Source organism: Trachemys scripta, chromosome 12 (genome assembly GCF_013100865.1).
Source record: "Trachemys scripta elegans isolate TJP31775 chromosome 12, CAS_Tse_1.0, whole genome shotgun sequence".
Lineage (NCBI taxonomy): Eukaryota > Metazoa > Chordata > Testudines > Emydidae > Trachemys > Trachemys scripta.
This window is the reverse complement of record NC_048309.1, coordinates 41,545,653-41,564,153: the sequence shown is the minus strand read 5'-3', so window position 1 is coordinate 41,564,153 and position 18,501 is coordinate 41,545,653. Positions and strand designations below refer to the sequence as shown.

The 18,501-nt window shown below is 51.6% G+C and overlaps 1 protein-coding gene and 2 gene segments (V, D, J or C); all 3 read right to left on the bottom strand.

Moving 5' to 3' along the window:
* LOC117885520 overlaps nt 1–18,501 on the bottom strand; it is a 297,171-nt gene that overhangs the window by 250,034 nt on the left and 28,636 nt on the right. The window lies entirely within an intron of this gene.
* Nucleotides 1–18,501, bottom strand: part of LOC117885743 — a 115,782-nt gene that overhangs the window by 78,403 nt on the left and 18,878 nt on the right.
* Nucleotides 16,870–17,403, bottom strand: LOC117885753. The segment is given in 2 exon segments: nt 16,870–17,186; nt 17,279–17,403. Coding segments are annotated over 2 exon segments (363 nt in total).

Below are 18,501 nucleotides of genomic sequence, written 5' to 3'. Positions count from 1 at the left end.
GCCGTGCGGGGACCGGGGGTGGAGTTAGCTGGGTGTCAGGGGTGGCGCAAGGTGGAAGTTTCGCCTAGGGTGCAAAACTTCCTTGCACCGGCCCTGAGTACCGCACGCAGAAAAACAAAACAAAACAAAACAAAACAAAACAATAACAAAAAATTAGCAAGTGCAAATGTGTAAAAGCCAAAAAAAGGGTAGGGGGCAGCCCCAAATTTTTTTTTTGCTTGGGGCCGCAAAAATGCTAGAGCTGGCCCTGCTCAGCGGAGTGGGGTTTATTCAGGCGCTGGGTGATCTCTGCCCCACAGCCCCGCCCGGACTCTGAATGGCCCATTTGCATATCCCAGCCTCCATCTCTCTGTGCCTCAGTCTCCCCTCTCTGAACCAGGGGCTGTGATAGTTCCTGGGCTCCCGGTGGCGTTGTGGGGATAAAGGCAATAACCGCTTGTGAAGGGTGGAGAAGCCCCGGTGAGGGGTCCCACATCAGTCATAATGAACTAATCACCTTCCGCTGCATTAATGCGCTAACCATCCCAGTTTGCTGAAAGGGCCAGAGCCTCCCTGGTGTAAATCAGGAGTAACTTGAGTCTAGTGGAAGCCGTTGTGGTGACTTTACACTAGCAGAGGATTTGGCCCCATGAGGAATTCGCTCCATCCGTTGCCTGTGATGCAAACCCCAATGCACTTGTCCCCTTTACACTGACAGACGCTGTCCTGTGAGTCTGACACAGAGACGGGCCCGGGAGAGCCAACGTGCCAGGTCTGCGAGGGGAGAGCGACTCAGAACAGGACTCACTCCGGATTGGAGTTCACAGATGAAGCGAGGGATCATTGCACCGCAGGCCCTGCAGGGCTCTGGGCAGGAAGGAGAGTCACGTTGCCCGGGAATGGAAGGGTTAAAACTGAGGGGAGGTTTGTGTTACATTCACCCAGTTGCTGGGTCTCCTGTCTGAGCCCGAAGCCATGTGTGTGTGTGTGTGTGTGTGTGTCACTGCTGCCCCCGCACGGCTGCTGGGAGAAGGGCGATTCCGCAGCCTGGGTTTTTGTATGAGCACAAACCGGTTTCGTTTCACTGTGTGTCTCGCACAGTAATAGCGGGCGGTGTCCTCGGGCTTCAGGCCGGTCATTTGCAGGTACAGCTCACTCTTGGAATCATCCCTGGAGATGGTGAATCGGCCTTTCACTGAATCAAGGTAGTATGTAGTACTCCCACCGGGGTATATTTGAGCGACCCATTCTAGTCCCTTGCCAGGAGCCTGACGGACCCAGTTCATGTAGGCACTGCTGAAGTCGAACCCGGAGGCTTTGCAGGAGAGGCGGAGAGAGTCTCCGGGCTTTTTCACATCCCCTCCAGACTCCACCAGCGCTTGGGACCGGACACCTGAGAATAAAGACAGGCCATTAATATCGGTATAAAAACAGCGGTAACACAATAGTCTTCTAACTCTGCCGGTTATTCAGAGGAGGAAAATACCTTCCAAAGCTGCTACAGCGAAAATTACAAGGAGGAAAAATCCCATTTTCTCTGGTGCTGGAGGGAAAGTTCTCAGGGGACTGGCTGGTCACTGCACAGACCCAGGGGCTGTGGATTGTGTCTCCGGGTGCAGCCTGGGCAGAGAGAGGCACAGATTTAAACAGGAAACTGTCTCCCTCATTTGCATATTTCCCTTCTTATAAGAGACACACACTCCTGCTGCCAGTGATCTGACTGACTCGCCCTAGGGCTCCGGTGCGGGAGTCAGACTGTCCCGTCCTGTGTGTCTGTGCAGCGCCGGGCACAGGGCGCTGGGGTCCTCCTGACACTTTCGTATAGGGTGATCAGATCGCAAGAGTGAAATATCAGGACACATTGGGCGGGGGAAGGGGGGGAAGACGACGACGACAACAGACACAGGTGCACAGCCCCGACCAGAGGCATGAGAGGGGGCCCTAGGAAGCTGCAAGAGGGGTTGTACGACCCCTGCTGCAGCCCACACCACAAGCCACAGGGCCAGGACTCATGGCCCCGGCTCCAGCCCCCAGTAGAAGCCCCAGGGCCAGGGGCGCAGATTCTGGTTGCAAAGTCAGGTCCAGTTGCAGGACAGGGGAGTGAAGGTCCCGGTTCCAGCTCTGGCTCCAGCCGCAGTCACAGAGGGGAGGCCCCAGTCCTGCCTTCAGCCCCAGTTTCAGCCACTGACAGCTGAAGCAAACTACGTCACAGAGGTCTGGAATCAGTGGGGAAAACTCCCATTGACTGCCCCGGGGGCGTAGGCTCCAGCCCTGCGCCTTTCCATGCAGCCCTGCAAAGCACGTGCCCCTGGCAGATCTTGTATTCGTGTGGATGTGCCCGCACAGGAGAGGGAGAGAAGCCAATTGTCAGGCAACCCAGCGCCTCGCGTCTTTCCTGTGACAAGGGCAGCACTTGTCCATCTCTCTGGGCCGCGGCTGGGCAGAGGGGCTGTGTTCAGGAGGGAGCACGTGTGGGTCCCTGGTTGCAAGCCAGCACCACGGGCAGCAGCTCGGGAAAGCGCTTGGTTCTCAGACAAGCAAAGAACACGCGGGGGGAGTTAGCCTGGCCTTGACTCGTCTCGTGGTGTCCAGAGTAGCACGGAATGAGCCCGGGATGGCGTCTGGTGTCGCCTTTGTTAGGAGTGTGTTTGAGTCTGACAGTTACGTTCACGGGAGTCTTTGCTTCTCCCAAAGCTGCCTGGGTGGAAGCATCGGGGTGCTGCAGAAATACAGAGACACAGAGAGAGGAGATTGCCGCTCCTGGAAACGTGTCCTTACGCCCTGTCCCTCTGGCCAGTCACTGTTTCTTCAGAGTCATGTCTTCCTTTGACACTGCTCTGTCAGATCAGGTGCCTTTGGCTAGGGCAGCCTGCTGCAGTCATACAGAGCGATTGGGGGATTGGGCTCCAGCGGTGATGGTGGGGTGGAAATGGGGCTGGATGCATCAGCCTGATCCTCTGTGTACGCTGCCTATCTGTACAGACAGGTCCCCCTAGGTTTCCCTAGGAGCGCCCGGTCTGGAATCTCTCTCTCCAACCAGACACACGAGTGTGAAAAATCCTGAACTCTGTGTTAGCCTTGCCAAGCTCCAGTCCATGTTCGCTTAGAGGACAGGGTCGATGCACGTGGGATCTAGCTGTCACGCTGAACTTCACTCTGGAGAGCCATAAACCAGCTGTTTGATCTCTCCCCTCAGGTGCCTGACTGTGTTCTTACATTATAAACTTTACAGGGATTGGCAACCTTTGGCATGCGGCTCCCCAGGGTAAGCACCCTGGTTGGCCGGGCCAGTTTGTTTACCTGCTGGGTCTGCAGGTTTGGCCGATGATGCTGCTAAGGCCAATGGGGGCGGCGTCCAGCACAGCCCTTGGCCTGCGCCGCTTCGCGCCGCCCCCATTGGCCAGGAGCGGCGAACTGTGGTGAGTGGGAACCGCGATTGGCGGAACCTGCAGATGCAGCAGGTAACCAAACCGGCCCGGCCAGCCAGGGGGCTTACCCTGGCGAGCCGCGTGCCAACGGTTGCCGATCTCTGTTATAAACCATTGCGGTTACAAGGTATCCCAGTGAAGGGACCCTGCATTGGCTGACACGTCTGTGCTAGCCCCTATGTGCTCTCCTCTTTCCAGATGTGCTGGCCCCTTGCACACCCCCGAAATTCAGGATTGAGGGCTCCTGAGTGTGATGCAAACTGGTTAGCTTGGAAACGGTACCGATTTCTGTTTAAACCCTACATGGATTCGAGCCCAGAGAGGCAAGCCTGATTGGAGACAGTGAGGTCTGCGCTCGGAGAGGTTCTTGATTTCAACTCCATTGGGATTTTGAGAGTGGCCCTGCAAACCCTTCCTAGCCTGAGTAATCCTTACCCCACAAAGTGTTCCACCGGAGCCAGTGGGGTCAGTCCCATTAGTAAGGATGGCAAGATCTTAACGAGAACTAGACCCTGCAGAAGTTTGTCTGGTCCAGCCCCGGGCTCTGTTCCCAGCACTCCCTCTCTTCCTCTTCAGCGGCACTTTGGTGGCAGCGCAAAGGAAGAGAGGGACTGAGGGACCCGGAATTCCAGGGGCGGCATGCCAGGAGGTTTTTTGTTTTTTTTGCTTCAGCAGTTGCGCTCTCAGAGTTTTTTTTTGTTTTGTTTTGTTTTTTGCTTGGGACGGCAAAAAACCCGAGCCGGCCCTGGCACAGATTTATCAGTGTCCTGAGGGGGGAGAGATTTAGCCCCCTCAACTCCTTGCAGGCACAGGGCCAGACTCCAGAGTGAGGTGTTGGCTTTTTTCTTTCTGTCCACGTGCCCTTGAACCAATGATTTAGACTTTGTTCTCCATGAAACAGAAGGTCTGAGCTCTGTTCCTGGCTCTCATATGATAGTCAGGCTCTAGTGTCTGCAGCGGGCACCGGTATAAAGATGCCTTGTTTATTATCCCAGCCATGGGAGGGAAGAATAATCTAGTTGCTATAGCGTGAGTGTAGGTATCAATATTTCTGGGGTCTTTCCTTCCACTTGTTAGCACAATAGACAAATTGGTAGAGCAGGGCCCTGGGAGTCAGGACGCCTGGGTTCCATTCCCAGTCTTGGTGTTTCTGATTCACTGGGTGATTTCGGGTAATATGGAGTTTAACTCACAAGCGCTTGTAACTTGCTGAGGAATCTGCATGAAGCAAAAGGCTAATCAAGCAGCGAGACCGCGGTGCTGGCAGCTGCTGCTCTCGACAGCTCACACAGGAAGGCTGGTTCTCTGCACGGTTAGTTTTAGTGCTGGCTCTGATAGGTTCCCGCTCACTGTGTGTCTCCGGCACAGTAATACATGGAGGTGTCTGCAGGCTGTAGGCCGGTCAGTTGCAGGTACACTTGGCTTTTGGAGGTGTCTCTGGTGATGGTGAGGCGATTTTTGAGAGCATCATTATAGTTATTGCTTCCACCACTCCAGATAACTCCCATCCATTCCAGCCCTTTCCCCGCTGGCTGGCGGGCCCAGTGCACTGCGTAGCTAGTGAGAGAGAATCCGGACACGGTGCAGGTCAGTTTGAGGGTCTCCCCGGGCTTCTTGATTCCCCCACCGGACTCCACCAGACTGATCTGGGAATAGACACCTGCAGAGGGGGAAATAAAGAGGAAATATTGCAGTGATTCGGAGAGGTGCAGTTATTAGGGAACACGCGGTACCGGGCGCCCAGCACCAGCGCAGGTCCCGCCCGTACCCGCTGGGAGCAGCAGGAGGAAGGCGATGGCCAGGCTGGGGGTCATGTCTGCGGCTGGCGGCTCGTTCCCCAGGCGGGATGGGAAGCTGAAGCCCGGCGCTGGCTCTGAGCGGGGTGAGCGGCCGGGACTGGGCTATGAACAGGGCCCCGGGGAGCTCATTTGCATGGGTGGGGGGAGGGTGGAGACAATATAAGATGGGATCCAGGAGGAGTGACACTAAATCATGTTGTTAAATCTAATAGCAGGTGGGTCACAGAGTCCACTAACTACATTTCTTTGTACCTTTTAATTTGAAAATATATAACCACTAAATGAAAGCAGTTGAGTGATCGATCTATCTATCTATCTATCTAATCTCTGTCTTTCTTCCCTTCAGTGCCGTGGCCAATGTTACATACCAGCAATTATTTATATCACTGAACAGTTCCTTTGCAGGATGATTTGGAGAATGAGTATGGAAAGAGTTTACAAAGATGCTTCATAAAACTTATGCTTCAGGTTATAACGATCAAAAGGATATTGGAGTCAAGTTGCTTTGCCACAGACAAAGAATAAAAGTCATGTAGCCACAGAAGGCTTAGGTGGGGTTCAGCAGGTGCAAAGGCCTTTGTGCTGGCCCCTTTACAAAGAAAGTCCTTTATCACAGACCCCTCCCTTCCTGTGATAAATGGGGGGTGGGGGGAGCATCCTTGTGTAACTCCCCAACCATTCAGTTAGCTATAGAATTCTCCTTAGCAGCTGTACCCTAATCGCCTTACCTGTAAGGGGTTAAGAGGGAAGCTTAAAATGAGTTGGCACCTGACCAGGGGAACCAATAGGGAAGCTGTACCCTTTCACATTGGGGAAAACTGGTAGGTGTAGGGGTCTTTTGCTCTCTCCCTGCAGAGGGACAGAGCAGCAATTATGCTGTAAGAAGCTTGGGACCAGGTATACAAATTATCAGTATCATACCTAGAAACTACTCATTTGGAACCCCAGATATGGAAGTAGAAAAGTTAGACAGGAAATGTTAGATTGACGCAATCAGGGATCTGTTTATTTTGGCTTGTGAATTCCTCTGTGCTAACCCCAGGTGCTTTAGTTTCCTTGTGTAACCTTTAAGCTGGACCCCAAGAGGGCTATTCTTGGTGCTTAATCCTTGTCGTCGTTCTTTTAAAATCTAGAAATAGCCTGAGTTCCCAGATGTATTTCTTTCTTTCTTTCTTTCTTTCTTTCTTTCTTTCTTTCTTTCTTTCTTTCTTTCTTTCTTTCTTTCTTTCTTTAATTACCTTTTTAAAGAACATGATTGGATTTCTGTGTCTTAAGAGGTTTCATAGAATCATAGAATATCAGGGTTGGAAGGGACCTCAAGAGGTCATCTAGTCCAACCCCCTGCTCAAAGCAGGACCAATTCCCAACTAAATCATCCCAGCCAGGGCTTTGTCAAGCCGGGCCTTAAAAACCTCCAAGGAAGGAGACTCCACCACCTCCCTAGGTAACGCATTCCAGTGCTTCACCACCCTCCTAGTGAAATAGTGTTTCCTAATATCCAACCTGGACCTCCCCCACTGCAACTTGAGACCATTGCTCCTTGTTCTGTCATCTGCCACCACTGAGAACAGCCGAGCTCCATCCTCTTTGGAACCCCCCTTCAGGTAGTTGAAGGCTGCTATCAAATCCCCCCTCATTCTTCTCTTCTGGAGACTAAACAATCCCAGTTCCCTCAGCCTCTCCTCATAAGTCATGTGCTCCAGACCCCTAATCATTTTTGTTGCCCTCCATTGGACTCTTTCCAATTTTTCCACATCCTTCTTGTAGTGTGGGGCCCAAAACTGGACACAGTATTCCAGATGAGGCCTCACCAATGTCGAATAAAGGGGAACGATCACGTTCCTCGATCTGCTGGCAATGCCCTTACTTATACAGCCCAAAATGCCGTTAGCCTTCTTGGCAACAAGAGCACACTGTTGACTCATATCCAGCTTCTCGTCCACTGTGACCCCTAGGTCCTTTTCAGCAGAACTGCTACCTAGCCATTCGGTCCCTAGTCTGTAGCAGTGCATGGGATTCTTCCGTCCTAAGTGCAGGACTCTGCACTTGTCCTTGTTGAACCTCATCAGGTTTTTTTCTGCCCAATCCTCTAATTTGTCTAGGTCCCTCTGTATCCGATCCCTACCCTCTAGTGTATCTACCACGCCTCCTAGTTTAGTGTCATCTGCAAACTTGCTGAGAGTGCAGTCCACACCATCCTCCAGATCATTAATAAAGATATTAAACAAAACCGGCCCCAGGACCGACCCTTGGGGCACTCCGCTTGAAACCGGCTGCCAACTAGACATGGAGCCATTGATCACTACCCGTTGAGCCCGACGATCTATCCACCTTACAGTCCATTCATCCAGCCCATACTTCTTTAACTTGGCGGCAAGAATACTGTGGGAGACCGTATCAAAAGCTTTGCTAAAGTCAAGGAATAACACATCCACAGCTTTCCCCTCATCCACAGAGCCAGTTATCTCATCATAGAAGGCAATTAGGTTAGTCAGGCACGACTTCCCCTTGGTGAATCCATGCTGACTGTTCCTGATCACTTTCATCTCCTCTAAATGTTTCATAATTGATTCCTTGAGGACCTTCTCCATGATTTTTCCAGGGACTGAGGTGAGGCTGACTGGCCTGTAGTTCCCCGGATCCTCCTTCTTCCCTTTTTTAAAGATGGGCACTACATTAGCCTTTTTCAAGTCATCTGGGACCTCCCCCGATCGCCATGAGTTTTCAAAAATAATGGCTAATGGCTCTGCAATCTCACCCGCCAACTCCTTTAGCACCCTCGGATGCAGCGCATCCGGCCCCATGGACTTGTGCACGTCCAGTTTTTCTAAATAGTCCCGAACCAAAGTCCAGGTCATCAAGCTGGGTCCACAACGTCCACTGGATTCCGTTCCAGCTCTCATAAGTGGATGTCTTCATAATCCAATCAATGACAAGGAGAAAGAGAAATGGTGACAACAAGCATCCTTGTCTGACTCCGGTTCGCACCTGGAAGCTGTTTGCCCTCCATGGATCACTCTACATTGTATGCCATCATATAAGTTCTTAATCAGGTTGAACACCTTTGCTGGAATGCCATAGTGCCGAAGGAGCTTCCAGAGAGTCTCTCGATCCACGCTATCGAATGCTTTCTCATAGTCAACAAAGTTGATGTACAACGAGGAGTTCCATTCCATAGACTGCTCGACTATGATGTGGAGCGTTGCTATCTGGTCCGTGCATGATCTGTTTTGCCGGAAACGTGCCTGCTCATCTCGTAGCTGTGGATCGACGGCATCCTTCATTCTCTCTTAGAGGACTCGGTTGAAGACCTTCCCTGGCACCAACAGAAGTGTGATTCCTCTGTAGTTGGCACAATTGCTGAGGTCTCCTTTCTTGGGGATTTTAATAAGGTATCCCTCTTTCCAGTCTGCCGGAATCACTTCTTCTTCCCATATCTTCTCAAAGAGGGGGTACAGCATTTCCACTGAAGCGTCCAGATCTACATTCAGCGCCTCTGCTGGAATATCGTCAGGTCCAGCCGTCTTCCTGTTCTTCATCATAGTGATGGCTTTTCTGATCTCATCTCTGGTAGGTCTATCACAGTTGATTGGAAGGTCTTCGTTGGCTGGGTTGATGTCTGGTGGATTTAGTGGTGCTGGTCTATTCAGGAGTTCCTCAAAGCACTCCGCCCATCTATTCATCTTTGTTCTATTTCTGTTATAGACTTTCCCTGCTTGTCTTTGACGGGACGTTCTGGTTTGCTGAACTTTCCAGACAGTCGCTTGGTGATGTCATACAGCTGTTTCATGTTACCGTTGTATGCTGCCTGCTCCGCTTCTGCTGCCAGTCCATCCACATAATCTCTCTTATCCTTCCTAATATTCCTCTTCACCACTCTATGGGCTTCAGCATACTCTTCTTGCGCTTTAGCCTTTGCTACTCTAGTCCTGCTGTTATTAACTACTGCCTTCTTCTTCTTTCTATCTTCTATCTTAGTCAAGGTCTCTGCTGTGATCCACTCTTTCTGCTGGTATTTCTTGATTCCAAGCACTTCCTGGCATGCTGACCTAAGTGTCTCTCTCACTTTCTGCCATCTGTTGGGTACACTGTCTTCCTCTTCCTCAGACCGATCCTGTAGTACTGAAAACTTATTCTTCAGCTGCAGTCCAAAATCTTCCTTGGTCTTATGATCCTTCAAAAGGCTGACATTGTACTTCGCTCTTCTATCTGACGCGTCTATCCAGTTCTTCTTCAGCTTCAGCTTCAATCTAGCCACCAGTAAGTGATGGTTGGACACTACGTCTGCTCCTCTTCTAACTCTAACGTCCTGCAAAGATCTTCTGGACTTCTTGCTAATACAGACATGATCGATCTGGTTTTCTATCGTGCCTGCTGGCAATACCCAGGTACTCTTGTGGATCCGCTTGTAAGGAAGGTTGTTAAGTGCACACAGATCCACAAATCTCTCTCCATTCTCGCTCATCTCTCCCAGTGCGTGGGTCCCCATGACTTGTTCATAACCTGTGTTGTCAGGTCCAATTTTGGCATTAAAGTCTCCCCTAAGGATGGTGATGTCTTTGTCTGGGGGAATCTCTAATATTTTCTGAAGTCTGTTGTAAAAATAGTCTTTGTCCCCCTCTTCACTGTTATTGGTTGGAGCATATCACTGTATAACATTCATCTTAATCCTCTTCATTTTAGTTCTGAAGGATGCTGTGATGATCCTGGAACCATGTGCCTCCCAACCAATCAGTGCTCTCTGTGCCTGCTTGGACAACATGAAGCCTACTCCCTGTGTGTGGGGTGCGTCGCTCTCTTCATGTCCAGAATACAGCAACAGCTCTCCTGTCAACAATCGTCTCTGTCCTGCTTGCGTCCATCTTGTCTCGCGAATGCCTAGTAGGGTCAGGTTGTTGCTCCTCATCTCTGCTGCGACCTGCGCCGTCTTTCTTGACTCGTACATGGTCCTCACGTTCCATGTACCGATGGTAATCCTCCTGGTTGCAAGAAGGGTAATCGGCTTAGTGGCTTCCTTACGACTTTCACCCCCCAGCGTCATGCGTCTTTGAGTTGAAGACCCTTCTTTTTATAGGCTAAAAGTCTCTGTTATCTCTATTGTTGGCGTTTCTGTAGCAAGTTGATTTTTTACGGGGTGGAGTTGCTAGCCCCACGCCCAACCCTCCTCCTTTATCCTGACTTGGGACAGGCAGATGGCCCCAAAGGACGTCTCTGGTGGAGTTGGAGTCTTCATCAGCAGGTTATTTATGTTGTGACTCTGGTCACCTGACAAACTGGGCTTCTGCCCCTGTTCTATGCACCAGCTGTAGCAGACTCTAGACATTTGAGCTGAAACTGCCCCTGTTCTGAAAGTGCAGGAGACGCTGTACATCAGAACAGGCCCACACCCCATCCACTCCGCAGAGGTTAACAATGGACCACAAGGTACAGAGCAGCGGAGAAGCTGGATTGTTCATCGCTAAACGTCTGCGTGGGACTGAGACATTCTTGTGAAATTTGAACTATGCCTTGTGTTTGGATCTCTGTAAACTTGTATTTTGTTACGAGTTGGTTCCATGAGGCTGAATCTGGGGCACAGAGGCAGAGAAGGCAGCATCTTAGGGGAAATGCGGTAAAAACAGAGAAGTTGGGTCTTGCACAGATGAAAGGACTAGGCCTGTGAACTATTAAAAGGGCACTTCGTGGTTAGGTGGGGCTCACTAGGGGTCAGGTCTTTGTGCCGGGTTCTCGGCACCAGGATGAATTTCACCCACAGAGATTTATCAAGGGGCTGAGGGGGAAGAGATTTACCCGGCTCAGCACGGTGCAGGCACAGAGCCAGAGTGAGGTGTTGGCTGTTTGCTTTCAAACAACGTGCTCCCAAACAGACGCACCGGGCGATTATTTTGTAGCTCTTAATTCCATGAATATTTCCCTGCCCGCTCCGATAGCCATTAAATGAAAGAAATACCTTTGTTTTAATAGTGAGTTTGAGACGATTTCTGTGGCCGCGGAAGCTAAGGCGTGTCCAGAGAAACTGGGTAAATACAGCATGGATTAAAACCAAAACAAAACTATTTCTAGGTGTTTTGTTCATAGTCAGTGCACCGTGTGTGCATCTGTTTCTCTCAATGGGCTCGCCTATCCCTGTGACTGTGGGCTCCCTCCCTGGGCTGTTTGGAAACCGTTTCCCCTTTTTGTGCCAGTCGCTGTTTTGCTCTGTGTCACTGTGTCTCTGGCGCAGTAATAGGTGGCGGTGTCTGCAGCTGTCAGCGAGCGGAGCTGCAGGGAGAACTGGTTCTTGGCAGTGTCTGCAGAGATGGTGATTCGGGCTTGGAGAGATGGGGCATAGTTTGTGGCACCACTACTATACGGATATACCCGTCCCATCCACTCCAGCCCTTTCCCGGGGGGCTGCCGAATCCAGTTCCAATCATAGCTCCTGTCAGTGATGGAGACATCCGAGACAGCGCAGGTCAGTGCGAGGGTCTCTCCGGGTTTCACCATTCCTGGGCCCGACTGGACCAGCTGCACCTGGGAGAGAACACCTGGGAAAAGGGAAAGAAATCCAGGGATGATTTAGCCACTGAATGTGTGTGTGTGTGCGTGTCCCTAATTCCCCCACTTCCCCACAGCCCAGGGAGACTCTACCCTGACTTACAGGTGAGGGTGGAGAACAGGGAAAGGAAAAGCAACAGAGATTTCATTCTGGTTTTCATGCAATGAGGGAAACTCCCCTTCGGGCAGGACCAGGCAGTTCTGTGTCTGGGGAGAGACTGAGGCTCCGAGAACCGGGGGTTTGTATTTAACAGGAACCCCTGGGGCAGGGATTTGCATACGGGTTCCCAGGGTGGGTATAAGAGATGACGGGGGTGAATGCTCACTACATGGTGCTGTCCCCTCAGGGCAGATGCCCCCTTTACACCCCACAGACCGTGTGCTCAGCTCAGCGCACATGGCAGGACATGGCCGCTGTGAGGGTAGGAAGGTGGGTCCAGAGGACAGAGCACTGGTCTGGGACCCAGGAGCACCCGCTGGGTCAGGGATTTGCATACAGGTTTACCCATTGGCGATAAACTACCNCAGGAGAGGCGGAGAGAGTCTCCGGGCTTTTTCACACACCCTCCGGACTCCACCAGCTGGACCTGAGACAGGGCAGCTGGGAATAAAGGCACGTTATAGATGTTAGTATAAAAAGAGTGACAATATAATATATTCACCTGTTTCACAAAATTACTGAGCGCACCAAACAATCTTTCAAAGATGCTACTGCAAAAGTAAGTGAATCCAAGGTGCCATTTCCCCCAGTGATTAAAGTGGAATTTCTCACGGTGGGGATTGGTTGGTAACTGCACAATTACACGGCTCTGAATTGTCTCTCGGGGTGCAGCCTGGGCAGAGGGAGGGACAAATTTAAACAGGAAATGTCACCCCCATTTGCATATCCCGCTCCTTATAAAACACACAAGCCCCTTCCATTTATAATCTGAATTACCTGCACTGGAGTTCAGATAGAAGGGAGGAGTCAGACTGTCCCTTGCGCTGTGTATATGCAGCGTCCACCGCACAGTGTATCATGTTTCTACTTCCGTTGCAGTGTCAAAATAATGACAGGATGTCGATGACCTCCAATTCCCAGACAACTGCTAGGGCTTGAACTAGTCTGTTTTGTTCAAGGCAAATGCTCTCTCTGGCCTTAGTCACCAGGAAGAGGATGGTGGATGAGGGGGTGCTCTGTGACCACTCCTCCCTGGTCTCAGGCATCCGGGCAGAGTTCCTCTGGGCTGCGTCCGCTGGCTCCCTTGACGCCTTGGAGGAGCAGTGGTCGCTGTCTGGGGTTCTCTGCTCGGTGTCCCTGTCTGGTTCCCTGCATTTAGCCCTGTGACCTCACTCCCGTCCCTGTTATATCCGTAGTTGGCCCCCGACTTAATTGAGATCCTGGACCTTGTGGCTCTCCCCTTAGGCTGGGGGAGGTCCTTTAGCAGTGGGCAGGCTCTGCCCGCCCATCTCCAGGATCCCAACAGACTGGCCTTAGTGGCTCTGGATCAGGCCCTGAGAGACAAGAATTTTTGGCTACCTGGCAGGAGAGAAGCAAATTAAATTACTTGTGATTATTGGAATTGTTAGAGCAACAGGTCAACTATTTGCTTATAAGCCCAGCTGTCATATCAGGAGCAACGGCTGTCTCTGCAAAATACCCGCTGCAGCCCTCTGTGCAGCAAGATTATGCGATAAGACAAGGTGGCCAAACCACCAGCCTAGGTGAGACAGACAGGCACTGCTATTTTAGTCTAACATATGCCTCAGAGTGGAGTGCAGGGGGGGAGAGAAGGGGGGTGCTAAGGAAAGAGGTGATAAGTTCAAGTAAAATGTTAAACCGCATCCTGTTATGTATCCATTCCCTTGCCCCTCTCTCAATCTGCATACAATGCCCTTTGAAATGTTCCTTCCGCATATACGTATAAGGTATGCATGCTAAGTTGTTTGTTGCTAGGTATAAAAAGGCTGCTCTGCACTTGTAAGGGGCTCTCTCTCTGGCATTAGCCGAGGAGAGCACACACTCAGCTGACTGGTCAATAAAAACCTAAAGCCGTCTTCTAGACTCCCGTGCCTCCTTGGGGTAATTGGGCAGCTCCAGGGGGAAACGAGCCCATTTGGCTAACAAAATCAGATACATGTGAAACACTTCTCCTATCTTTTAAGGCGGGGTCGGAAGTAGAACTGTAGGCCTGCATCTTCAATGGAGGATAATGGTGTTAGGTTTCTAACTCCCACTGACAGCCCCAAGGATGTTGGCACCTAATTCTCTTAGGCTCCTTTATAAAAAAAATCAGAGACAAAGTTTTTAGCTCATCTGCAGTTTTCACCCCCAAACAATCTCTGACTGCGATATGCATTTTAAAAGCAGTGTATAAGTGCCACGTTCACACTTCTGGCCCTTTGCTCATGGTGCGATTTTCAAAGGCACCTAGGGAGTCAGGCGTTCAGCAAGCATTGAGTGCAGCATCAGTGTGAATTAATGGCCTAACTCTTGTAGTTCCCTTTAAAACCACTTCTGTAAATAAAACCCTCTCGTTTAACTGATCCCCAAGGGATAATGTACCGGAGCACCGGGAAGATGGCAGAAAGGCCATTATCCAGGTGTAGCAGAAATCTCTTTCTGTCTATTTATAATAGGTTGGATCACCGTCCTGCGGTGTCCATATCTGGCACAGAAATACGGAGCGGGGTGCTCGGATCTGAGGCTGTTCATTGGCAAATACAGCCCGTAGCTGCATTGTTATAGTTGGGGTTTATTTAGCCTGCTATAGATTCTCACCTCGTCTACCTACATTCCCTGTCAGCTCCTCTTCCTTGTTTTCATGGTGGTTTTAGTAAAGGGTGAGGCCTGAGCTGCAATGAAATGATAAAAAACCAATTAAATATATCACAAATTCTTCTACCACTCCTCGAGGGGCAGCGATAGTGGGATGGGTGGGAAAGGGGAGGACACAACTTCAGGGCCCGATTGCTGTCAGTTTGTAGAGGGGTGGGAGACTCAGCCCTGGAGCCCCCGCCCAGGCGTAGTGGGGCTGTGGTACGGCGGGTAAGTGAGGTCAGTGCCAGGGGAGGGGTTGGGTCACAGGGTTCCATTGGGCTGGGACACCCCTGGAGACAGAATGACGCCCCGGGGCGCTGGGGAGTAGCTGGGACTCAACCCCGGCTCAGCCCCTTTCCCAGAAGCTGCGGCTCCACCGACCTGGGCTCTGTCTAGTGGGAAATATTTCCTGGTAGCTTTCACCACACTGGACAATCGCGGTTCACTTCACCCCCCGGAGCTCCCTCGTGAATTGCAAGGAGAGGAGCGGTTGGAGTGAGGCAGGCAGGGCTCTGCTCTGTATTGGTGCTTTCTGCTCTGCCTCCCTCAGCTGTAAAACACTGGTCACTCCACTGAAGTTAATGGATTTTCAAACAGTGAAAAACTTTAACTTATGCCGGATAAAATGACAAAAATCTTTATAATTTACCCTAGGTTCCTCATCCGCTATTCCTGAGAGAAGATAAAAGTCTCCATGTTTTACTTCAAATCTGACCAAGAACCGAACCCTGCCTGTGTGCCTAACCCGGCTTTTCCTGACCGTTTTGTGCAATGCTCGGTGCCGTTCTCACAAGAAAGGCCTGAGGCAGCTACGGTGCCTGATTCCAGAGCGGGGTTCGCGTTCCTGAAGAGCCAGCAGAGAGAACGGCAGCGCAGCCCAGACTGTCTCTGTGAGAGGGAGAGAGTTTAGGGCACACTTCTCTGAATTTCCCATTGACTAGCTTCCACGGTACCCTGCCTACTGCGCTGTGTTTTGTGAATCCCATTCTTAGGTGCCGATCTCTCCAGGGGTTCAGGTGCCTGTGGTTTTCTATGGCACCAAAGGCTCATTTCCCTGGTGTTGGGGTGAGGGGAGAGTTCTCAGGGGGGTAACAGCACAGACCCAGGGGCTGCGGATTGTCTCTCCGGGTACAGCCTGGGCAGAGAGGGAGACAGATTTAACCAGGAAACTCACCCTCAGTTGCATGTGCCCCTCTTTATAACACACAAACTGCTTGCCTGGATCATCTGAACCTTTGTTCGGGGGTCGGGGGGGGGAGGGGGTTGATCAGAGAGAAGGACCAGTCTCCTTTACTGGAAAAATAAGAATTAAACGGGATTTTAGTCCGGGCAGGGTTTGAGGAACCCTCACCCTCTGGATCTGCCTCAGCTACTTCCTTCTAAAGCCTTGAATAGCACAGGCTCGGTCTACACCCCGCCCCCCCCGCCCGCCAAACTGGCATCCCTCTGCTGGACACGACTGCCACCCTTGCCATGAGGGAGAGCCTCTGGGTTACTCCAGGGTTTGTCTGCAGGGAATGTTCCTCCCTCCCAAAATTTCAAGGTGTTTGTTGCTATCTGTTTCCCAGAAAAAAAAAATCGAGAGCTCCCAGTTTTCTGCTACAAGCCAGACATCTGCCCTAGATAAGTGTTACGTTGTTTTTGAAAGCCTGGGTTTAAAACTGTTCCTGTGTAGAATATCCTCCCGTCCCTACATGTCCCGATTACGGTTCCTCAGCCCGAGAGGAGACCAGCAGAGGCCGGGCAGTGCCCCCAGCCCTACGCTCTGATCGCCTGCCCCTGACCCACCACCAGTGGGGCTCTGCTTCCACCTGAGCACCTCCAAAGACCCCTGCTGGGCTCCGATCTAGACCCTCAGTCACGCGACTGGCTCAACACTGGTAGCTCCTTGGTTACTATATTCTATTATGGAAATATATTATGGGCTGGATCCCTGGCTCCGCCCGTTGACACCAGCTGAGAGTCTGGACTGTGATTTTCAGATGGGAGTTGGGTGATTAAAGTGAGGCGGCTGTTTTGAAAATCGGAAAACAGGGGTTTATTCAGGAGCCGAGTGACCCCTGCACCGCAGGCCCCTCAGGATTTCGTGCTGCAGTGGGTGACATTGCCAGGCAATTATAGGGTTAAAATAAAAATTATAGGGTTAAAATTATAGGGTTAAAATAAAAATAAGCAGATTCTTATTCCCCTGGGGGAAGGGAGAGGTCTCTTCTCATGGCTATCCCCAGTGCCTATGTCCTGTGTGGAACAGCTGCCCCCATGCGGCGCATGGGAGAAGGGGGATTCTGCAGATCGGGTTTTTGTATTAGCCACTCGTAGTTTCTCTTCACTGTGTGTCTCTCGCACAGTAATAGCGGCCGGTGTCCTCAGGCTTCAAATTGCTCATTTGCAGATACAGCAGGTTCTTGGGATTGTCCCTGGAGATGGTGAATCGCCCTTTCACTGTGTCGGCGTAGTACACAGCACTCCCGTCATCGTAAATACGTGACACCCACTCCAATCCCTTCCCGGGAGCCTGTCGGACCCAGTACATAGTGTAGCCGCTGAAGGTGAACCCGGAGACTTTGCAGGAGAGGCGGAGAGAGTCTCCGGGCTTTTTCATATCCCCTCCAGACTCCACCAGCTGCACCTGGGACCGGACACCTGGGGATAAAGATTCGATAGAAATATTAGTATCAAAATATCAAACATACACTATTTGTCTGCCTCTCCAGTGCATTTAGGTTAGAAAATACCTTCCAGAGCCGCTACAATGAGAACCAAATGGAGCCAAAGTCTCATTGTCCCGGGTGCTGGAGGGGAAAGTTCTCAGGGGACTGGCTGGTAATTGCACAGACCCAGGGGCTGCGGATTGTCTCTCCGGGTGCAGCCTGGGCAGGGAGAGGGACAGATTTAAACAGGAAACTCACTCTCGTTTGCATATTGCGCTCCTTATAAGGGACACAAACTCTGATGTGATTTGTTCCTTGCATTAGGGCTCAGAGGTAGGCTGTCAGACTATCGCAGCCTGTGTGTGTGTGCAGCGCCGGGCACAGCGCGCTGGGATGCTCACTACACTTTAGACATGGAAAAAACAAGCAGATGCCTTGAAAGGGCTCGATTCCCGTGACTGAAGCTTAGGGCCCGATTTCAATCACTTTGCTCGGTGGTGAGAGACTGAGAGATCCCCGTAGAGTGTTGCCACACAATGAGGAAATTGTTTGTTTGTTCTAAAAGAAACAAAGAGAGAAATGGAGCTGGCTCGTAAGGGAGTAAAATTATTAATTGGATGCAGTGAATCTCAGCTCTGGAATCCCTTGCCCATGTGCAGTGGGGCTGTGTGACAGGTGGCCTGTGGGGTCAGTGAGTGGGAAGAGGTCAGTTCACGGGGCTCCATTGGCAGGGCTGGCTCGAGGCACCAGCCCTCCAAGCATGTGCTGGGGCGGGACCTGGAGGGGGGCGGCGCTCACCCGGGGAGAGCGGGGCCACAGCTGAGCTCACTGCCCTCCCCTGCTGTGCTCCCCGCCGGGGAGCAGGGGGCGGCGGGAGGCTTTTTTGACTAGGGCGGCAAAAAAGCCAGAGCCGGCCCTGTCCATTGGGCTGCAATACCCGCTGACACCGGCACTGAACTCCCCATCCAGGGACCAGCTCCAGTGAGATGTGCAGGGGCCAGAGGGAAAGGTTCCCTGGCAGGTTCAGACACGTGGCTCAGGGGCCAAATGCCAATGTCTTGGCTCCCTTCCGTGTCCCCATTCATCGCAGTGAGGCCAGTGGGGTGTGTGAGAAAAGCAGGATTGTGCGGCAGCTTGGGGCTTTGTCCATCTACGGGGAAAGTTTCCCTGGACCTGCGGAGTTCGGAACTGGTGTCAGATGTGTTTTCACCCTGCCCCATACGCCCCTACGAGCCCTTCCCTCTCCTCAGCAGCCAGCCGCTCCATACGCCCCCTACGAACCCTTCCCTCTCCTCAGCAGCCAGCCG